This window comes from Polypterus senegalus, chromosome 1 (assembly GCF_016835505.1).
Source record: "Polypterus senegalus isolate Bchr_013 chromosome 1, ASM1683550v1, whole genome shotgun sequence".
Lineage (NCBI taxonomy): Eukaryota > Metazoa > Chordata > Cladistia > Polypteriformes > Polypteridae > Polypterus > Polypterus senegalus.
The window spans coordinates 27017751-27038044 of record NC_053154.1 but is presented as its reverse complement, the minus strand read 5'-3'; the positions used below and the strand labels follow the sequence as shown (position 1 = coordinate 27038044).

Genomic DNA, 20294 nt, shown 5'->3' with positions numbered 1-20294 from the left:
TTGGGCCAAATCCTGCCTGGACAATCTCCTGCTCCCTGTGACCATGTAACAGAGAAGGCTTCACATCGCAATAAAATAGAAATCTGTAACTGCATTCTGATCATTATTACAAGAAGTCAGAAGACGGATATTGTGGTTAAACAGAATATACTATAAAAATACACGAGGAAAAAAGAAAAACATTGCATGTTAAATACATCTGCAAGTCTGAGATAATTCATAAGTAAAATGTGATAAGAATGTTTTTATAAGGAAATCTGACTGTGGTCAGTTCTCCTTGGATGAACCTGAATATTAAACAGATACTAAAGTACAGTAATAATAAATTGTGTTTTAGATGGCAGGTGTGCTGTGTGGTGGTGGTGGTATTTGTTCCAGTCCTTCATTTTCACAATAACTGTAACAAGGCCAAAACTAAACATGATTTGCTGTCTTTCCTGACAAGTTAACTTAAGACAGGAATTAAAATGGGAAATCAAAGTGCAAATAAGCAGAAACCAATAAACCTTGCCGTATCTCTCTCAAGATTCTTTATTTTTGGGCATTTGTACACATCTTATTCAATCTGTCCAGTCAGGTTCAAGAAATATAATTCACCCATATACTGTATAATACAAAGCAAAACAATAGAAATACAATGCAGAACACTTACATGACTCGGTAGTATGTTGATGGGTGTATAATGTATGTTTAGTGTACTGTTTACTTCATCTAACTGTGGTGCACATTACATGAACTGTGAGGTGCCAGCTTTGATACTGGCATATCTACGGTCTCAGATCTCGAGAGCCAACCTGTCTGTTGTAGGGGGCTAACCATATGCCCACCTCCTTAATTCCAAAGCCCTCCATTTTTTTTACCTCTCTCTCCCGTTGTCTTACTCACTTTGTCTTTTCTCATCCTCTACTATGTTCTCTCCATTCTGCTTCAGATCACCTCCTGACTCCAATCTCCAAGTGCTTCTGGATATGAGACAGTTTTAAACTTTTTTATTGAATTACTTATCCTCTTCTCACCGAATGATGACTAAGGTCAACACAAGAGTACCCTCCTCTGCTTGATCTTTTGCCTTTGCTTCTACTTTGCCTCAAGCCAGCTCTTTCATTTCTCTTTCTCTAGCTCTTTGCCAGCTTGATTTTTATGTGCCTCTGGTCGCTTGCCCTGTGGTGTTGCTTGTTCCTGGTATCCCTAATGCATGCCCTAGCTAACTCAGCCATTTTTGCTATTTCTGTTGAATGATGTATATGGATTTTGGAAGATCTAGTAAGTACTTGCAGAAGATCCTGTTTTGCCAGAGCATTCTGCTTATTTTTTGGAGACAGTCATGGCATTGTCCCCATGACAGTCTTGGTTATACTCCAGCATTCAATCCAACATACAGCAGAATGGATGTGATATTGCTGTTAGAGATTCTGGTTTTCATCCTGTGGATGCTTGGACTTCCACAGGAATTTCAGCCATTTGAGTGCTAATCTTAATGTACCTAGCCTGCTTTTAATGTCTTTCTTGGAGGAGTCCTTGATACTGAAAACTGCGCCCCAAGTAAAGAAAGCTACCTACTCATTCAATTTCAGCTCCATCATTGACTAGCATGTCATTCAATGTAGTATTAAGCTGCATCTCCTGAATCAGCACTAAAACTGCAGGTCTGACACTGTGGTCAGCAACACAGGAGCACCGCAGGGGACTGTACTTTCTCCGGTCCTGTTCAGCCAACATACATCAGACTTCCAATACAACTTGGAGTCCTGCCACGTGCAAAAGTTCGCTGATGACAGAGCTATTGTGGGCTGCATCAAGAGTGGGCAGGAGGAGGAGTATAGGAAACTAATCAAGGACTTTGTTAAATGGTGCGACTCAAACGACCTACAACTGAACACCAGCAAAACCAAGGAGCTGGTGGTGGATTTTAGGAGGCCCAGGCCTCTCATGGACCCCATGACCATTAGAGGTGACTGTGTGCAGAGGGTGCAGACCTATAAATACTTGGGAGTGCAGCTGGATGATAAATTGGACCGGACTGCCAATACTGATGCGCTGTGTAAGAAAGGACAGAGCCGACTATATTTCCTTAGAAGGCTGGCGTACTTCAACATCTGCAATAAGATGCTGCAGATGTTCTATCAGACGGTTGTGATGAGCGCCCTACATGGTGTTGTGCTGGGGAAGCAGCATAAAGAAGAGGGACGCCTCACGCCTGGACAAACTGGTGAGGAAGGCAGGCTCTATTGTAGGCACGGAACTGGACAGTTTAACATCTGTGGCAGAACGACAGGGGCTAAGCAGGCTCCTGTCAATCATGAAGAATCCACTGCATCCACTAAACAGTGTCATATCCAGACAGAGGAGCAGCTTCAGAGACAGACTGCTGTCACCGTCTTGCTCCACTGACAGACTGAGGAGATTGTTCCTCCCCCACTCTATGCGACTCTTCAATTCCATCCGGGGGGGTAAACGTTAACATTATACAAAGTTAATGTATAAGTATAATTGTCTGTTATACCTACATTTTTATCACTCTTTAATTTAATATTGTTTTTATCAGTATGCTGCTGCTGGAGTATGTGAATTTCCCCTTGGGATTAATAAAGTATCTATCTATCTATCTATCTATCTATCTATCTATCTATCTATCTATCTATCTATCTATCTATCTATCTATCTATCTATCTATCTATCTTCTTCTGGAGTCCAGTTTGATCTGCATAAGTTGCCCTATCTTCTCCTGCATGTGATCTTGCCTAGATGAAAGGAGAGCTATGCTGTCAGCAAAGATCTTATGACAAGAATATGAACCATGTTATGCCTCTTCTGTGGTCACTGGTTGCCTTTATCATTACCCAGTTGACTGCTACTAGGAGCACAGTTCATCCATGTCTTATATCAGATTGAGCTGCAAACCAATCTGTAACTGTTATTCAGGAGCACATTCAAAGTCTGTGTAAAAGAATGTTATCAGGGTCTCAGTTTAACCTGGTGTTCTATATGATCTTAGCATTGTCCACAAAGACACCATGTAGACTATCAAAAGCCTTCTTAAAATCAATTTTAAAACCCCATACAGAGCTCTGTGATGCCTTGTGCCAACAGCCATTGGCACTACCTTGAATCCTCAGCACAGAGTAGATCATAACTGAGATCCACCAGAGATAGAGAAGCTGAGACACACACCTCAAATTATGAAAGTGAAAATAGTGGATTTTTCACTTACAGTTTTCAGTTCAACAACAACAAGAAAAAGAGAAATGAAAAAAGAAAACAAAGAAAAACAAAGTGAGCTCACTGTGCTTCAAATAACCCCACTTAAACCATTTCAAGACTTTGGCATTCAAACGTGGTCCTCAGGATTCGCTTCATTCCCCTTTACTTTGCAGAACACTCTCTTCTAATCAGCTGGTCAGCAAAAGACAGGTAGTTAACCTCATCTTCAGTCTTTTAACCCATAGCCGGACTCTTTTCTCCATTCATCCACCTTATCAAATTCTGAATCAGCCAATGAAAGAGCTATACCTGCTCTAAATTTTAATCTTTAAACGTTTTTTTATATCTTGTGCACACATCCAGCCAGAAGACCCTCCATCCAGTAAGTCACTCAGCAAAACTTTACCTCAGGCCCTCTGCTCTTTGATGCCATTCTGGTGTCTCACTCCTGCCTGTACACTAAAAAAACAAGAACTTCCTACCATGCAAGACACGCACGGGCCATGCAGCGCTTCATTAGTACTAACACTAATCTTGTTTAACGTGCCTAAGACAGTGGTTCCTCGTCAATGCTGTTTGGGTCATTTGGTGCACTCCCTTGGGGATTAAACGGGTCTGAGAGTGGGAGAGCAAAAGGATCGAGATTGAGAAAGAGGCAAGAAGGAAATCAACAGAAAGAAAACAAGGAGAAGAAAAGAGCAGAATCGAGTTGGGGCCAATGTGGGTGCAAGGTGGCAAAGCTTTCAGGAGGATCCCCATGAATGAGCATGGGGAAAAGGTGCTCCACAGGCAGACTGGATTGGTTCTGCTGAACTGCTGAGTGCAGGACCAATGGGGAGTTCCAGGGATCCTGCAGATGCTGAAGATGAGGGAGTCGGACTCAACACATTCTGGTGGATGACAACAAAATGTGGCAGAGCTTGGGAGTGTTTTATGGACCGCGTTCACCAGTGTCTTAGTTCTGTTGAGCATCCCTGGTGATTGATGAGTAGGGCGAGATGAGCAAGAAATAAAGAAGCACTGGGGAATTAATTAAAAGTTGATTCTGACTCCAATCATATTATTTATTGGATTTTAATTTTTCTGTGGAACACTGTTTTTATTGGATTACTTATTTATTCATTACATCTTTGCACATGATTGCACCATAGTGTATTGTTGTGTGTCCTCATTGTGCTAGTCTGTCCCAGTCGTGAAAATAGATACCCTGGGAAATGGGTGATACCAAGGCTGTGGGACAACCAAGTGCATCAAAGTTTGGAGCAGGGGTACCGTGGTTGACAATCTCCAGCTAGCTAAGTTGCTGGATGCAGCACTACATTTTAAATATATTAATTTTTGCAGTGAGCTACATTATTTGAATTAGATGACATTAATGGTTTCATTTTTAATGTATTAATTGTTTATGTAAATTATCGTTCACTTGTTTCGATAAGTTTGCAAAGGAGTTAACAACCTATTAAAAATGTATCTTTCTTATATCTTTCATGCAGGGTTCCCAGGCTGTGGAGGACTGTGTACAGAGCGCCCTCTCTTCACTTTATCCTCCATTTGAAGTGACGGCTCCCCCACTCCTCTCACAGGTTTTTTCTGTGCTAGAGGGAACATACCACCATGACTCGCTGAGATATCTAGTCGACTTCTTTGTGCCAGCCAAGCACCTCCTGCAACGTCTCCAGCAAGAAGCCTGTGTAAGTTCAGAAGTAGATCTATAAGAATATTAAAGTTGTTCTCCCACCTACTGCACACTCTGGATAGATTGCCTTAGATTTGAAAACACTGGATCATCACAGTTTTGACTCTCAGCTGATTTGTCTTCTCTTTACAGTTTACGTGGTCCCTATGTGTTCACGTCCAAAGCTGACTCTTTCATTTTGATTCTGTGATTGTTACAGAAGTATTATTTTGACCATTGTTGCTCCTTTTGTGGGATGACTATCTACAATCATGTGAAAAAATAAGTACACCCCATGGAATTTTTTTTTTGTGGAAATTGTTGACTATTTCAGCATTTTTGAACAGGAAAATAGTATGTCTTCATGCAAACAGTGCCTTCAGATAAAAGTGATATACTTGAACAAACAGCACAAAGCATTGACATGGCCTATTCATTCTTTTAATATAGATTAATGAAAATGCAGATTTGTCATATGGAAAAAGTAAGTGCATCCCTAAATTTATCACCACTTCATATCCATGAAATTAGAATCAGGTGTTCCAGAAAAGGTGCTAACGATTAGAAAATCCTCAGGTAGTACACAAATATACCCTTTCTTTTTTAAACCGCAGGTGCTGAGGGTCTGGTGTTGTCTTTCTTATTAACATTTGTGGTGTCATTATGCCAAGATCAAAAGTGCTTTCTGAGGCCCTCAGAATAAAGGTCGTGGATGCCAAGGAGTTTGTCAGGGGATTTCAAAAGATTGCCAAATTATTTGAAATGAATCATTCCACTTTAAGGAAGATCATCTACACGTGGCATAGATTTCAAATGATTGCTAATTTGTCAATGACTGGCTTGCCGAGCCAAAACAGACCCAAAGCTGACCTTTTCAAACTAAAAGAAGTCTTCAAAAGTGCTAATGTTTCATCACAGGATCTGCAAGTAACATTGGCAACTGTTGCATCTACAATCAGAAGAAGATTGCACAAATTTGACCTGCATCCAAGGTGTTTTAGGAAAAAAAGAACATTACTGTAGAGAGCAAGACCACAGTTTGACATTGAATGTCTTGGCAAAGACCAGGTCTTGTGGAACAATGTACTGTGGACAGATGAATCAAAGAGAGAGTTGTTTGGCCACAGTAACAGTAGACATATTTGATGCAAACCAAAGATGGCATTTTAGGAGAAGAACCCCATGCCAGTTATTAAGCATAGTGGTGAATATTTTATGGTTTGAGGTTACTTTGCTATCTCAGGGGCCTGAGAAGCTTGTAGTTATTGAGTCAATTATGAATTCTACATCATATCAAAGTCTGCTTTTGGAGAACATGAAGCCATCTGTCTGAAAGTTGAAATTAAATCAGAAATGGACTTTTCACCACTATAATGACCCGAAGCACACTAGCAAATTCATCAAGGAATGGCTCAAAAAGAAGACATTAAGGATAATGGACTAGCCTAGTCAAATCCCTGATCTCAATCCCATTGAAATGTTGTGGAGGGATTTGAAACGGGCAGTACATGAAAGAAAACCCACAAACATCCTGAAACTGAATTTGGAGGAGTGGTGACAAATGTCACCAAGACAATGTCAGAGACTGATGGGCAGTTATTTCAAACTCCTACAAGAAGTCATTTCTGCTAAAAGGATTATCACCAACTTCTGAGGCAACTGAAAATAATTGAAAATGCAAACTTTCTTTATATTTAATATCTGTAGGCACTGTTTGCATCTACTGTTAGTTTCAAATATGTTAAAAAAGTCAACAATTTCCATGGGGTGTACTTTTTTTAACACTGGTATAAGACACACTTTACTGTGCTCTTTTACGGTATTAGAATTAAATATCTATGCCTTGCTTCCACTTCCTTGTTTGTCTTTTTGCTTCTATGGATGCATTTGGGGGGGGTTAGGGTCAATGATGGGAGTACAGAAATCGTGACCAAAAAACAAGTTTTGTGCCAGGTTATAAGGTCACCTGATGTGGCACTTTGCTATCCATGTTCACGATAAACCCTTATGTGCCTTTGTGCTAAAATAGTAATTTTTTTTGTTGTACTTTTGTTTATGACCCTGTCCTTTGCCTGACATCTTGGTTTTGTTACCTGTGCTAACAATCTCCCAGTTTTTTACTTTTTCATCATGTCCTGACCATGCCTTTGCTTCTTATAATCCTCATTAAAATCACTTGGCTCACTGTAAGCAGAATTGTGATTTCCATTGTTTATGCTAATGTTTTTTATTTTTTGTCTAATGATACTGTATATTCTATATCCATCCATTTTCTAACCCGCTGAATCCGAATAAAGGGTCACGGGGGTCTGCCAGAGCCAATCCCAGCCAACACAGGGCACAAGGCAGGAACCAATCCTGGGCAGGGTGCCAACCCACTGCTGGACACACACAAACACACCAAGCACACACACTAGGGCCAATTTAGAATCGCCAATCCACCTAACCTGCATGTCTTTGGATTGTGGGAGGAAACCGGAGCGCCCAGAGGAAACCCACGCAGACACGGGAGAACATGCAAACTCCACGCAGGGAGGACCCGGGAAGCGAACCCGGGTCTCCTAACTGCAAGGCAGCAGCGCTACCACTGCGCCACCATGCCGCCCTTTTTATTTATTTATTTATTATTTCCTTTCTGTGTGTTTAATTTTGTTGTGCTATATTCTTTGTATTTTGAGGGTGGACTCCCAAGAGGCGGGGCCACCAATACCTCACTGCTAAGGACCGCCCCCAAGCCTTCAAAGGCCAGCCGGGCAAGCGAGTTCCTTGCAGATTATTGAACGCACTGTGCTGGAGTATTGGATACTTGCTGAGAATTAATTTACTTCTTTGGATTTACTGGTTTCATCGACTCCTTTTGCCTCTGTATAGGGGTTTCGATTTAAGATTTTGTTTAGGGGCTTGTTTGCTTTTGTCTTGTTGGCAACTCCTTTTGCCTTTTTCTTTTGCTCTTTTCAGCTTTTTGCTGTCTTTTTTTAAATACATTTCCTTTTAAAAGAACTTTATTTTGGATCTACCCTACCAAAGTTTTTTATAGTTTTCTCTCAATATTAAGATACTGTATTTCTATATTTTGGGACATTTCTAAGCACTTTGCAAACTCTCTTTATCTGAGGCCTAGTAGGCCAAAGCCTCCCGGTTTCCCAAAGTAAGGCTTCCTTAGGGTGAGGCTTAGTTTTGTGCAGGCCAGTTGGGTGTCTGACCTGTGTTTTTGGTTCAATTTTGGATGTTTCACACCTTTGACATTTTTGTGAGCACTGAGTTTTCTCATGTTGCCATTTTGTTTTTTGTGATCTTTTCACACCATTACTATTTATATGAGCTGATAGCAGCATGACACATGTCATCCACACGCTGCCCTTATAAAAGATGGTGGCAGGCTTGGACTGGCATCCACATTTTGAATCTTAAAGGAAAGACTCCTGAAAGTCTAACACTAGAGCCCGCTAAAAAAGAAAACAGTTATTAGGTGTAGATCTTAAGCTTTTGGTTTCTGTAAAATGTTATCTTGATTTCAATGTTATGACTCCTGCTTGATTATCCTTTTTAAACACATCTAATACAATATATTGTAAACTGAAGCAAAATACGGAGAAATGAAGGATGGGGTACTGTAGGCAGCCCCATTTAATCTGAATGTCCAAGTGACAAAAAGAAAGTAGGATTATGCTGAAATAGTATTGATGTTTCACTGTGATTTTCAAATAGAGAGCCTTATTTCCTCCAAAGACGGTCCTTGAATGAATGACAACTTCCAGTAGGACTTTTGACTTTATATTGCTGGCCGCAATAGAGGTGTGGTTTTGGCCAGAGAGAAAACGATGTTAGTAGTTCTCTGGGTTTTTCCTCCTGCATTCTAAGGAGACAGATGGAACATAAGTTAATAGCATTAGTGTCACACTTAATTCCTTCTCCATATTTGTCGAGCACAGATATGTAAAACTTTCATTATGTCTATTTGTCTGACAATATAATATACTTTGGCTACTTATCTGTTTGGATTTGTTAATTCCAAAGAATCCAAAAAGACACAAGCTTCATAAGGTTTCCTGGGAAAAGACAGCATGCTTGACTGAAATTCTATATTTTACGTAAGCAGGTTATATCATTTATGGTGACCTATTTTGACCCCAATTTAAGGGTGCAGATGTATGTACAGTATCTTGCAAAGAATTGCTGCCATAGGCAGATTTTTTTTTCTAGCCTATACCCAATGCTGCCAGGATACAACGCTCAATTGCATTAAACAAATTTGAGGATGTATGTTTGTAGTGGGGCAGTGGGCAGTGGGTAGTGCTGCTGCCTCTCAGTTAGGAGACCCGGGTTCGCTTCCAGGGTCCTCCATGTGTGGAGTTTGCATGTACTCCCCGTGACTGCACAGGTTTCCTCCGGGTGCTCTGGTTTCCTCCCACAGTCCAAAGACATGCAAGTTAGGTGCATTGGCGATTCTGAATTGTCCGTAGTATGTGCTTGATGTGTGTGTGTGCGCGCCCTGTGATGGGGTTTGTTTCCTGCCTTGCAACCTGTGTTGGCTGGGATTGGTTCCAGTGGACCCCCGTGACCCTGTAGTTAGGATATAGCGGGTTGGATAATTGATGGATGGATGGATGTTTGTAGTGATGAGCAAAAGAGGCAAGTTTTGATTCACATAGACTTCTGAAAAATTGACATTAAAATAAATTTTGCTGGCAATTTTGTATTTGTAAAATGCAAAACTCACTAAAGAGTTTTTAGGGCTTTAAAGTGTTTTTTTGGGTGGAAAACGAAATACTCATGGAGATTCTGGTCCACCATCTGGCGTCTCAGGAGGGGGAAGCAGTGCAGTGTCAACACTGTATATGGTGGAGAGGGTGCGCTGCTGACCTCAACTCGGGACGTTGTGGGTCGGTGGGGGGAGTACTTCGAAGACCTCCTCAATCCCACTAACATGCCTTCCAATGAGGAAGCAGAGCCTGGGAACTCAGTGGTGGGCTCCCCCCATCTCTGGGACTGAGGTCTCCGAGGTGGTCAAAAAACTCCTTGGTGACAGGGCCCCGGGGGTGGATGAGATACGCCGGAGTTCCTCAAGGCTCTGGATGTTGTAGGACTGTCCTGGTTTACATGCCTCTGCAACGTTACATGGACATCAGGGACAGTGCCTCTGGATTGGCAGACCGGGGTGGTGGTCCCCATCTTTAAAAAGGGGGACCGGAGGGTGTGTTCCAACTACAGAGGGATCACACTCCTCAGCCTCCCTGGAAAAGTCTATTCGGGGTCCTGGAGAGGAGGGTCCGTCGGATAGTCGAACCTCAGATTCAGGAGGAACAGTGTGGTTTTCGTTCTTGTTGCGGAACAGTGGACCAGCTCTACACCCTTAGCAGGGTCCTGGAGGGTGCATGGGTGTTTGCCCAACCAGTCTACATGTGTTTTGTGGACTTGGAAAAGGCATTCGACACTGTCCCTGGGGGAATCCTGTGGGGGTGCTCCAGGAGTATGGGGTATCGGACCCCCTGATAAGGGCTGTTCGGTCCCTGTACAACCGGTGTCAGAGCTTGATCCGCATTGCTGGCAGGAAGTCAAACCCATTTCCAGTGAGAGTTGGACTCCGCCAGAGCTGCCCTTTGTCACCAATTCTGTTCCTAACTTTTATGGACAGAATTTCTAGGCGCAGCCAGGGCGTTAAGTGGGTCCGGTTTGGTGGACTCAGGATTGGGTCATTGCTATTTTGCAGATGATGTTGTCCTGTTTGCTTCATCAGGCCGTTATCTTCAGCTCTCTCTGAATCAGTTCGCAGCTGAGTGTGAAGTGGCTGGGATAGGAATCAGCACCTCCAAATCCGAGACCATGGTCCTCAGCCGGAAAAGGGTGGAGAGCCCTCTCAGGGTTGGAGGAGTTCAAGTATCTTGGGGTCTTGTTCACGAGTGAGGGAAGAATGGAGTGTGAAATTGACAGGTGGATCGCTGTGGCTCTGCATCGGTCTGTCGTGGTGAAAAAGGAGCTGAGTCGTAAGGCAAAGCTCTCAATTTACCAATCGATCTACGTTCCTACCCTCACCTATGGTCATGAGCTATGGGTAGTGACCGAAAGAACGATATCGCGAATACAAGTGGCTGGAATGAGTTTCCTCCGCAGGGTGTCTGGGCTTTCCCTTAAAGATAGGGTGAGAAGCTCAGTCATCCGGGAGGGGCTCAGAGTAGAGCCGCTGCTCCTCCGCATCGAGAGGAGTCAGATGAGGTGGCTCGGGCATCTGATCAGGATGCCTCCTGGATGCCTCCCTGGTGAGGTGTTCCGGGCACGTCTAACTGGGAGGAGGCCCCGGGGAAGACCCAGGACACGATGGAGGGACTACGTCTCCCGGCTGGCCTGGGAATGCCTTGGGATTCTCCCGGAAGAGGTAGAAGAAGTGGCCGAGGAGAGGGAAGTCTGGCCTCTCTGCTTAAGCTGCTACCCCCGCGACCCGATCTTGGATAAGTGGAAGAGGATGGATGGATGGATGGATGGATGGAAACGAAATGCACCTTCCTAAAGCCTCATTCAAACATTCAAAGTTTACCTGTTGTTCTTTTCTGCAGATGCATAACGCATATAATATGTACCACAATGTTAAAAATCAAATCTTTTTATGCCTCTTGTTCACATCACTACAGAGGAGTGCAGACTGTTTTTTAAAAATATGATATGCTGCACACTTTCCACATGAAAACTCTCTGAAAATCAGCATTCTGCACGTTACTGTGTTTCTTCAACAGAAAAATTTAGCACACTGAAAGCCCCTACTTACTGTATCCTAACTGATGATATGCTTACTTCTGGTGATTTTTTTTTTCAGGAGATATCTTGAAATACTAAATTACAGGGGGAATCATACAGAAAGAATGCAAGAAAATGATTCCAGATAAAAAAACTAAAGGCCTTCTGCTTCTTGTGAAGGGCACAGATTTAATATTTAAATAATTTTACATTTTTTGCATAGTGAAAGAATAAGTTTTGTTTCAAATTCAATATAACGGGAATCATTTTACTCATTAACTAAATATATATTCTGTGATGGAACCAGGGGCATCAGTGAGCCCAAACCCCCAAACAGGAACACACAGTGAGTCCCGGGTTCAAAGAATGGAAGATTTATTAAACCAATTCTTCCACAAAGTTTACAAAAAGCACAAAGACACAAGTTTTCTCTCTCCACAATACTTTTCTGTTACTACTGCCCTCCTCTAACCGATTGTTGCTCCACATCCTCCCAACTCTGACTCAGCTGGAAAAAGGAGTGCAGTCCCTTTTATTATGGACCCAGGAGTACTTCTGGTGCCAGGGTGATTGCCAGATGGAAGCACTTCCAGGTCTTGTGAAAGTCCATTATAACAGGGAGCTTGTCTCCCTGCATTGCCCTCTTGTGGCACCCAGTGATCCCAGCAGGGCTGCTCTGCTGGACTACACCTCCCGGCATGCAAAGCTCTCTTCCCACTTGGCACTGATATCCAGGGCCGCTGCCATCTAGCGTGTTGAGGGAGTAAAAACCTCACAGCGACATCTCATTTCAGTGGGTTGTCCGTCCATCCCTTTTTGTCCTTCCTTCTGGGTCTGATCCCTTCTTCCTCTCAGGCTGGGATGCCTTAATGCCTGTTAGGAGCCTCCCGTCTGGGTAAGGAACCACCCCCTCTTCTGGCCGGGATGCCCGTCTAGCCCACGTGGCATCTAAAGTCTGGTCCAGATCAAATTATGCAATTTTCATTACGCTATAACTTATTAAGTTTTTACTACATAGAAAATCACCAGAAAAATCCCGGACCATCAAGAAGTGTGCAAACTGACAACATGAAGTCTTTGCGCTGAACTGGAATTGCCCCCGCATAAATCAAAGTCATCCAGACGATCTGGATCTACATAATTAGATCTGGACAACCCTGTACAATATTATATATATATATAGTTTTTACTGAATGTACATGAAACTTTACCAGCCAAAGTACCCGGTGTTGAGTGTGTATAAGCGCACTGTCTTTTGGAAATTCAACATAGCAAAACAAAATCTACTATTAGACAAAAAGATGTACTCTTAGTCAGCCCTCCAAATTATTGTATGTATCTTCTGTTTTATCTACAAAACTTTGTAAATACTGATGACGATGTTTTCATTCCTGCACACTTGTGCTGTCTGATCGGAATTGTAGTCCCCTCATCGGTGCTATTTCTTGAGTTACCCACTTCCCATTTTAGCACCTCTCTTGACTATGACTTATAGCCTATATTTTAAGTTGGAAAAAAGCATCAATGGAAAGGTACGTAAAACATTTTGTAAAAATTGGTTTTAGCTATTTTTGAGTGACTGGCAAACAAAAATGAAACACATAGTGGTAGCACAGTGATACAGGTGGCATCAGTATCCAATCACACCATGCGGGTCCTTGCGTCTTTCCAGGTCTGGATGGCTTAACTCTTGTTATTTACATGTTATACCCAAATTCATGTAGGATTCCATTGGATGCTCTTGTTTCCTCATAGGTCTTATTCTACACATGTAATATCAAGAGAGATGTGTCTCAGGTAAGCCACCTCAGACGACTCCAAAGTGAAGTTTTGTTAGTGGGTCACCTTGCAGAGATGAAGAAACACTTTACTGTGGCTTTGTAAATACTATGAAGACTCAAACAAGTGTTTGTTAAGGTCTTTTTACATGCGGTAATAGTAAATAAGTAATTAATGCATTTTTGCTTCATCTAAAGTTTTATTCAGACGTTTTCTGTCCATGCTAATGTTTTCAGACCTTTTGCTTTAAGTTTGTAATTTCATTGCAATGCCAAAAACACTTAATTGTTTCCTAAAGGACATGCACAGTTTATGGAGTAAACGGGAAGTAAACTGAAATCCAGAAAGCCCAAGGAAAACAAAGGGCACCTGAGGAAAACACTAAAGCAGACTTCTTTGTCTAGACAGATGATGTACAACTGCTTTTAAAGGGTACAAATGAGTACAAGGTAGCCGTGGAAAATATAGACTGGGATGCCTGCCAAAATAAATATGGCAAAATCTTCAAATGTTTCAAGGCATGTTACAGGTCAGCTGAGGCAGAGACATTAGGAAGGGACTGTCCTCACAATAAAAACAAGATCACAAAGGTCACGACCACAACAAAACTGAAGGCATTGCCTGATCCCATGCTGAAGTATATCTAGGCTTGGGGTTCAGTGGATAAGCTTTTTTATATTTTCTATTAAATGAAATTAAGATATGTACTATATTTTTTTAATAAATTCTTGTTTATCTTGATACCAGGAAGAGACAATTTATTACTTTTGGTTAAATGTGCAAGTAAGAATTTCAAAGTATATTGTATATTGTATATTGTACATGTAACATGTTGTCACATATTGTCACATACACATGTGACAATGCTACTACTACTACTAGTACATGACAATCATATTTAAGTATTATGAGCCACCAAGCCATCCATTTTTGACCACATATGTGGGTCTTGGTCAGCAGTCTAAACTAAGATGCCAATGACCATCTCATTCAGTGGGATACCGAGACGTTTTCCAAGCCCTCTTGGAGGTATAGTCTGTTCACTGTGTCCTAAGTCTTTCTCGTGGTCTCCCAAACACCTCCAAAGGGCCTGAGCTTGCTCCTTTCAATGCTCCCTAATGTCTGTGCTCCTCAACCTTTCTCTAAAACTAAGCTCAGACATTCTACAAAGGAAGCACATTTCTGCCACTTGTATCCATGATCTTGTTTTTTCAGTTATTACCCAAAGCTCATGGCTATAGGTGAGGGTAGGAGTGAACGAGGTAATTTCATAAAGTTTTCGCACTTTTTTTAACTATTTATTAAGAACTAGCAAAATACCCCTGCTTCGCAGCGCAGAAGTAGTGTGTTAAAGAAGTTATGAAAAAGAAAAGGAAACATTTTGAAAATAACGTAACATGATTGTCAATGTAATAGTTTTGTCACTGTTATGAGTGTTGATGTCATCAAGGATTTGATTATCATTATTTCTTTCAATCAGGTTCGTATTTGGAGGATGTGTTGTGTTCAAGTTATATTCCGTGTTTGTCAACCGTTGTAAAGATAACAGGTTTTGTTCATCGAAGGGTTCACTACCCAAATCGGTACTCATGAATCTAAGATGTTTAACAGGCATTTCTGGTATTAAGTTGTGGATTTGCCTGCGGATATTTAGCGGTAGCGTGTCTATGAACTTAATTTAACCTTTCCCAGTCCTGCAAAGTCAGTTCACGTGAGCCGCTCAGAGTACATGCATCGAAGCTTCTCAGCTGTGCTTGTGCTATTTCGTGTGATCTTGCGATGTCCACGGCTTTATTTAATGTTAGCTCAGACCCGCCACTTAAAAGTTGTATGTTGCAAATATCGTATTCGTCTTAGGCATGACAAACTCCAGCAGTGTCTATGAACCTAATTTAAAGTTAAGCTTTACACCCTGCTTTCCTATTCGTTTGCATAAGCACAGTCCTTCACCAGCAATTTTAACTCTGTTACAAAGTGATCAAAAGTCTCACTTATACCCTGTGTCTTCTCATTAAACTTGTATCTTGCGAATATCGTATTTGTTGTAGGCATGACAAACGCCAGCGGCAGCGTGTCTATAAACTTAATTTAAACTTTAGGTTTACACCGTACTTTGTTTCCGAAGTAGCTGCACTTATGAATATGCTTGTATGCGTCACTCTCTTCATATTCTTTTGCTGTCTTCTCAATTGTGTAATGTGTTTTTTGAACAGATTTCATTCATCGAAGTGATCACTACCCAAATCAGTACTCGTGAATCTAAGATGTTTAACAGGCATCCCCGGTATTAAGTTGTGGATTTGCCTGCGAATATTTAGTGTCAGCGTGTCTATAAACGTAATTTAAACTTAAGCTTTACACCTTGCTTTCCAATTGATATGTGTACAAAGGTTTGTTCAGCATCAGAGGGTTTCCACAGTAGCTGCACTTATGAATATGCTAAGCACAGTCCTTCACCCGCGAATATTTACCTTACCGCGAATAATGGGCAGGCACTCAATTACGTGGCAGGCATGATGATGCGAGACGCAACTCCGTCTCCCACGGCCATCGAGCTGCAGTCTATTACAGTATATGGACGAAAATAGGTTCCAGTTATGACCATTACGTGTAGAATTTCAAAATGAAACCTTCCCAACTTTTGTAAGTAAGCTGTAAGGAATGAGACTGCCAAATTTTAGCCTTCTACCTACACGGGAAGTTGGAGAATTAGTGATGAGTCAGTGAGTGAGTGAGTGAGTAAGTCAGTCAGTCAGTCAGTGAGGGCTTTGCCTTTTATTAGTATAGATTTCAAAAACAAATGACATCACTTTTTTACATAGTCACCTTTGTTTGCGAAGCAATTTTCCCAGCGTTGTGCCAACGTTTTAATGGCCAATTACTACTCCTCCTGCCTTCACTGTTTCCAACAAAAATATAAAAGTGCAGAAACTTTTTGAACATCCATAGTAGATTGACCAATAAATCATTAGCTTTCCCTTTTTGCTCACTCTGACAGTCTGTTACAACTCTTCCATAGCAGCTCCACCTGTCGATCTCTCGCTCCCTTCTTCGCTCAGTTCAAGACCCTGAGATATTTAGCACTACCTCCCCAACCTGGAAAGGGCACTCCAATGACCTCACAAATTGGAGGTGTTGATCCTCATCCCACTCAGAGCAACTGAGGTCATCACTTGATCAAACTAAAGTCACCAAACTGGACTCCCTCTACCCTTTAGCTGCACTTAGAAAATCTGTGCATAAAAATTATGAAAAGGATCGGTGACAAATGGAAGTCCTGACAGAGACCCATACCCAAGTTATGTGTTACATATGTGTAATTATTGTTTCTTGTTTTGGCTTTGGTACTGTATAGTAAATTTTTAAATTTTGACCCTTTTCAAACCCTAACATCACCTCCTCTCCCAGTTTTCCTTAAAAAAGAATCCCATACTGCTAGCTCGCTACCAGTATTGTCAACCCTTTCAAAAAGCTCTTTTATCCCCATTGACACAACTACATGAGTGTTTTCAAATTCATACACTACTGAAAGTGTTCTAGAAAAGATTAGTTAATTAATATTTGAAAACACCTTTCCATTGTGGATGAATGGCCAAATGAAAAAAAGTGAAGCATTTTATACACTACATGTTAATATGGATAATGTCTTATACGGTTTTGTTAATCTGGTGAATGGAGATTACCATTGTTGTTATGTTCAATATTGCTTTATTTATGCGAGACTCAACAAATCAAACTGCATGCAAGTGATGTTGTTATGGCAACAAAATAAAGTAGGATTAAGTTCTGGAACCCAAAAACAACAGATATAAAAAATGAATGCACACATTCTTAAAAATAATAATTTTTTAGTGCCACTTTAAGGTTCTTTACTGGGTTTGGTGGTACTCTGTAAAGCTATTGGTTGACAAAGCACCATTTCATTCTGGGAAAAATTCATTGTGTATGAAATTTATTCTTTGTGCTTTGAAAAACATCATAATATGTAAACAAGAAAAAAAAAACTCTTTAATTTATGGTGGGTTACCTTGCAGGACACAAACAGATTAAGAAAACCTGGACTTAGCCTGTGTTTTTGTTTTCAGCAAGAGTCCTTTTAAAATTAGGAGCCACTGGTATTTCACAAATCGGTTACCATCTATTCATGATAATTTACTGTATGGAGCCCATTGTGGATTTAAATAAATAAGGTTCTTTCTTGGATCGCTATATGGATGGGAAGTTTGGGAACCAAAAAGAGTTCCCCTATGGCATCACTTTGAAAAACCACCCTGGCTAGAAAAAAACAATGACAAGAGAGGATCTTTTCTTTCTAGCATGAGGACCCTAAAATATTAAAAACTTTAATTTTATATCAGGGGCTTTCTGTGGTGTGAACACATCTAATTGCCACAATATGGTAAAAGGTACTAGAGAGAAATATGTTAGTTCAGCAGTATTCCACGAAAATAAAATTGTTATTGCATTAAAAAGTGTGCCATGAAAACAAACTTGAATTTCTCTTTGACTTGAAGATAGCATTTCAGATGTTTTCTAAAGTATTGGTTGGCAACAACTCAATGGTCTGTGTAAATTGTAATGGGTTCAATATGATGATTTCTGCTGACCTCTGCTAATCTTCTCCACAAGCACTATTCAGTCTAAAACAAAATCTGTGCTTCATTCACTCATTTCATTGTACCAGATTGCAGTCGTAATAAAAACTTTAGGTTAATATTGAAATTGATATTTAAATCTCCCATCATCCTAAGAGAAATTAGACTCAAAATGTTATATATAGGACACAAACAATGATGCTAAATTGGGGCACCACCAATAAATGAAAGGTTTTAAATCAAAAGAAATCATGTAGCAATTGTAGAAACACCTTTGCAGATGCAAATTTATAACAGAACTGACTCAAGATGGCGATTTCCAGGTTATGAGTTCACGAGACAGGAAGGGGAGGGTCCAGGCATATGGCCACTGAAATGATGTCATAGATGAAGTGTCTGTCAATCTTCCGTTCTGCAGGGGAAGGAGAAGAGAAGTCATATAATGCCAACCGCCAGTCCAGTGGGTAATTACAATCAACATAGCCCTTAAGCTGGATCCCATGCATATATGCATGTGACAAAAGAGTATGTATATACAGTACAATGAGGGATCCAAATATTCCTGGAATTATTAAATAATCTTTATTATACAACTTACACCTATTCCCTTTTAGTCACTGTTAAAATACCCACCGTGAGATGCAATTAACTTGTCCCAGTGCTTCTCCCATATCTGGAAACCTTTCCTGCAATTTTTACTGGATTTCCTAGTAGCAAATCATTTTCCTTTAAATCTCAAATTTAATTTCAGGAACTAAAAAAAAGCCACAGGGAGTGACATCTGTTGAATATGAGGGGTGTAAAGCAACAACCACATTGTTTTTGATCAAAAGCTCTTTGACTGATAACACAGTGTGTGCAGGTGCACTGGGGTGGTGCAAAATGCAGTTTAGTTTTGTGTGTGCTACTACTCTAGACGTTCTTTTCTTGATGTTTTCCCTCAGACACCTTAATATTTTAGTGTAATAAAGAGTTTAGACAGCAATTAACAGTCTTTTCACTTGAAAATTCTCTATTAACAACTCTGTTATTGTTTGAAAACGTGATCATTGTCTTAATGACATTAAGTATGAGCTGGCGAGTTTTTTTCAGCTTGTGTAAAAAAACAAAATCACTGAAGTCACACGCATGATTGAAATAAATGTTAGAAATGTACATTTGATCAGCTCTGCACAGTACCACTTACCAGACTGATTACCAAGACTGTAGATTTACGATACCTAGCAGTGTAGTTGAAACTACACCCTACTCCCGTGCTATTGACCGATTCTGGGACTCCCTCCTTGTATATATATGTGTGTCTGTGTGGTATAAACAGCATCAAAAAACATAAAATGCATTTATGAAACTTCTAGTAAAACTGATGGAAAATACATTATTTTATCATTTACTAAGTGCAGTGTATCTCAGTGGTGAAAATGATATCACTGATATCTCTGGTCCCCAATTGGCCAGAGTCTGATTGTAAGTCTACTTACCATCTGTATCAAATTTGCAGTGTTTCTCAGTCCATAGAATTTTTATCTTAGTTTCGCTTACATCTAAAATTTAAATTAACTGATGAGTAGTGTTAATCAGTGAAATTAGCCAAAGTGTTTTTCACAGCAAATTTGCTGTGTTTGCAAGTTGTTGACCTAATATTTTCATGAAAATTCTTCATGCGGCTGGCCTATATGAGCGTTTTTTTCCCAGCACCCCATGATGCTCTGCAAGATCAGCATGACATCATACAACTGTAGCAGCCAATGTTGGATGTGACAGCCTACCGAGTGTATAAGACTGAACCCAGTAGTGGGCTAACAACTAGTGAAAAACTTACAAATTCTTTTAAACACAAAACATGAACGCAGAAGAAATTGGAAATGAGTTGGCGTATTTGTGTGTTAAAGGTAAAGTCTTTTTGTATGGACTTGTATGTCATCTGTTTGTAATACTGGGCTTACCCCTTTTATAGTATTACCCAGAGTGCTGTGCAGTTGATGCAAACAGGAAGGAGAGTAGAATCCATAGAATTGCACTTATTTGGTAACAGCGGAAGGAGAAAATCTACAAACTGTACATTTCAGTTTAGGAGAGGTTAGTAACTTTTATTGAATCTGTTGGATCTAAGTCTAAATGAATTCATACTTCCTGCTCCTGTTTGCCACTCTATGCAAGAAATTTTTACTGCTTTGATATTTAATTCTATTAATTTTAGGTGTCGTGGTTTCGTGGTTAGCACTGCTTCCTCACAGCTCAGGTCACATTTCTGGTCAAATTAATCAGTCAAGCATAGTTGGCAGACACTCCTTTAGCCCTCAAGTACACTTACAAGA

The 20294-nt window shown here is 40.7% G+C and overlaps 1 protein-coding gene across 3 annotated transcripts in view; it reads left to right on the top strand.

The window, feature by feature from the left end:
* The window catches only part of LOC120523575 (rho guanine nucleotide exchange factor 40-like), a 237034-nt gene that overhangs the window by 52981 nt on the left and 163759 nt on the right, over positions 1–20294 (top strand). For all 3 annotated transcript variants that reach the window (XM_039745001.1, XM_039744994.1, XM_039744987.1), the window contains exon 2: positions 4695–4892. In XM_039745001.1, the coding sequence (XP_039600935.1) occupies positions 4695–4892 (198 nt within the window). The remainder of the gene's footprint in view (positions 1–4694; positions 4893–20294) is intronic.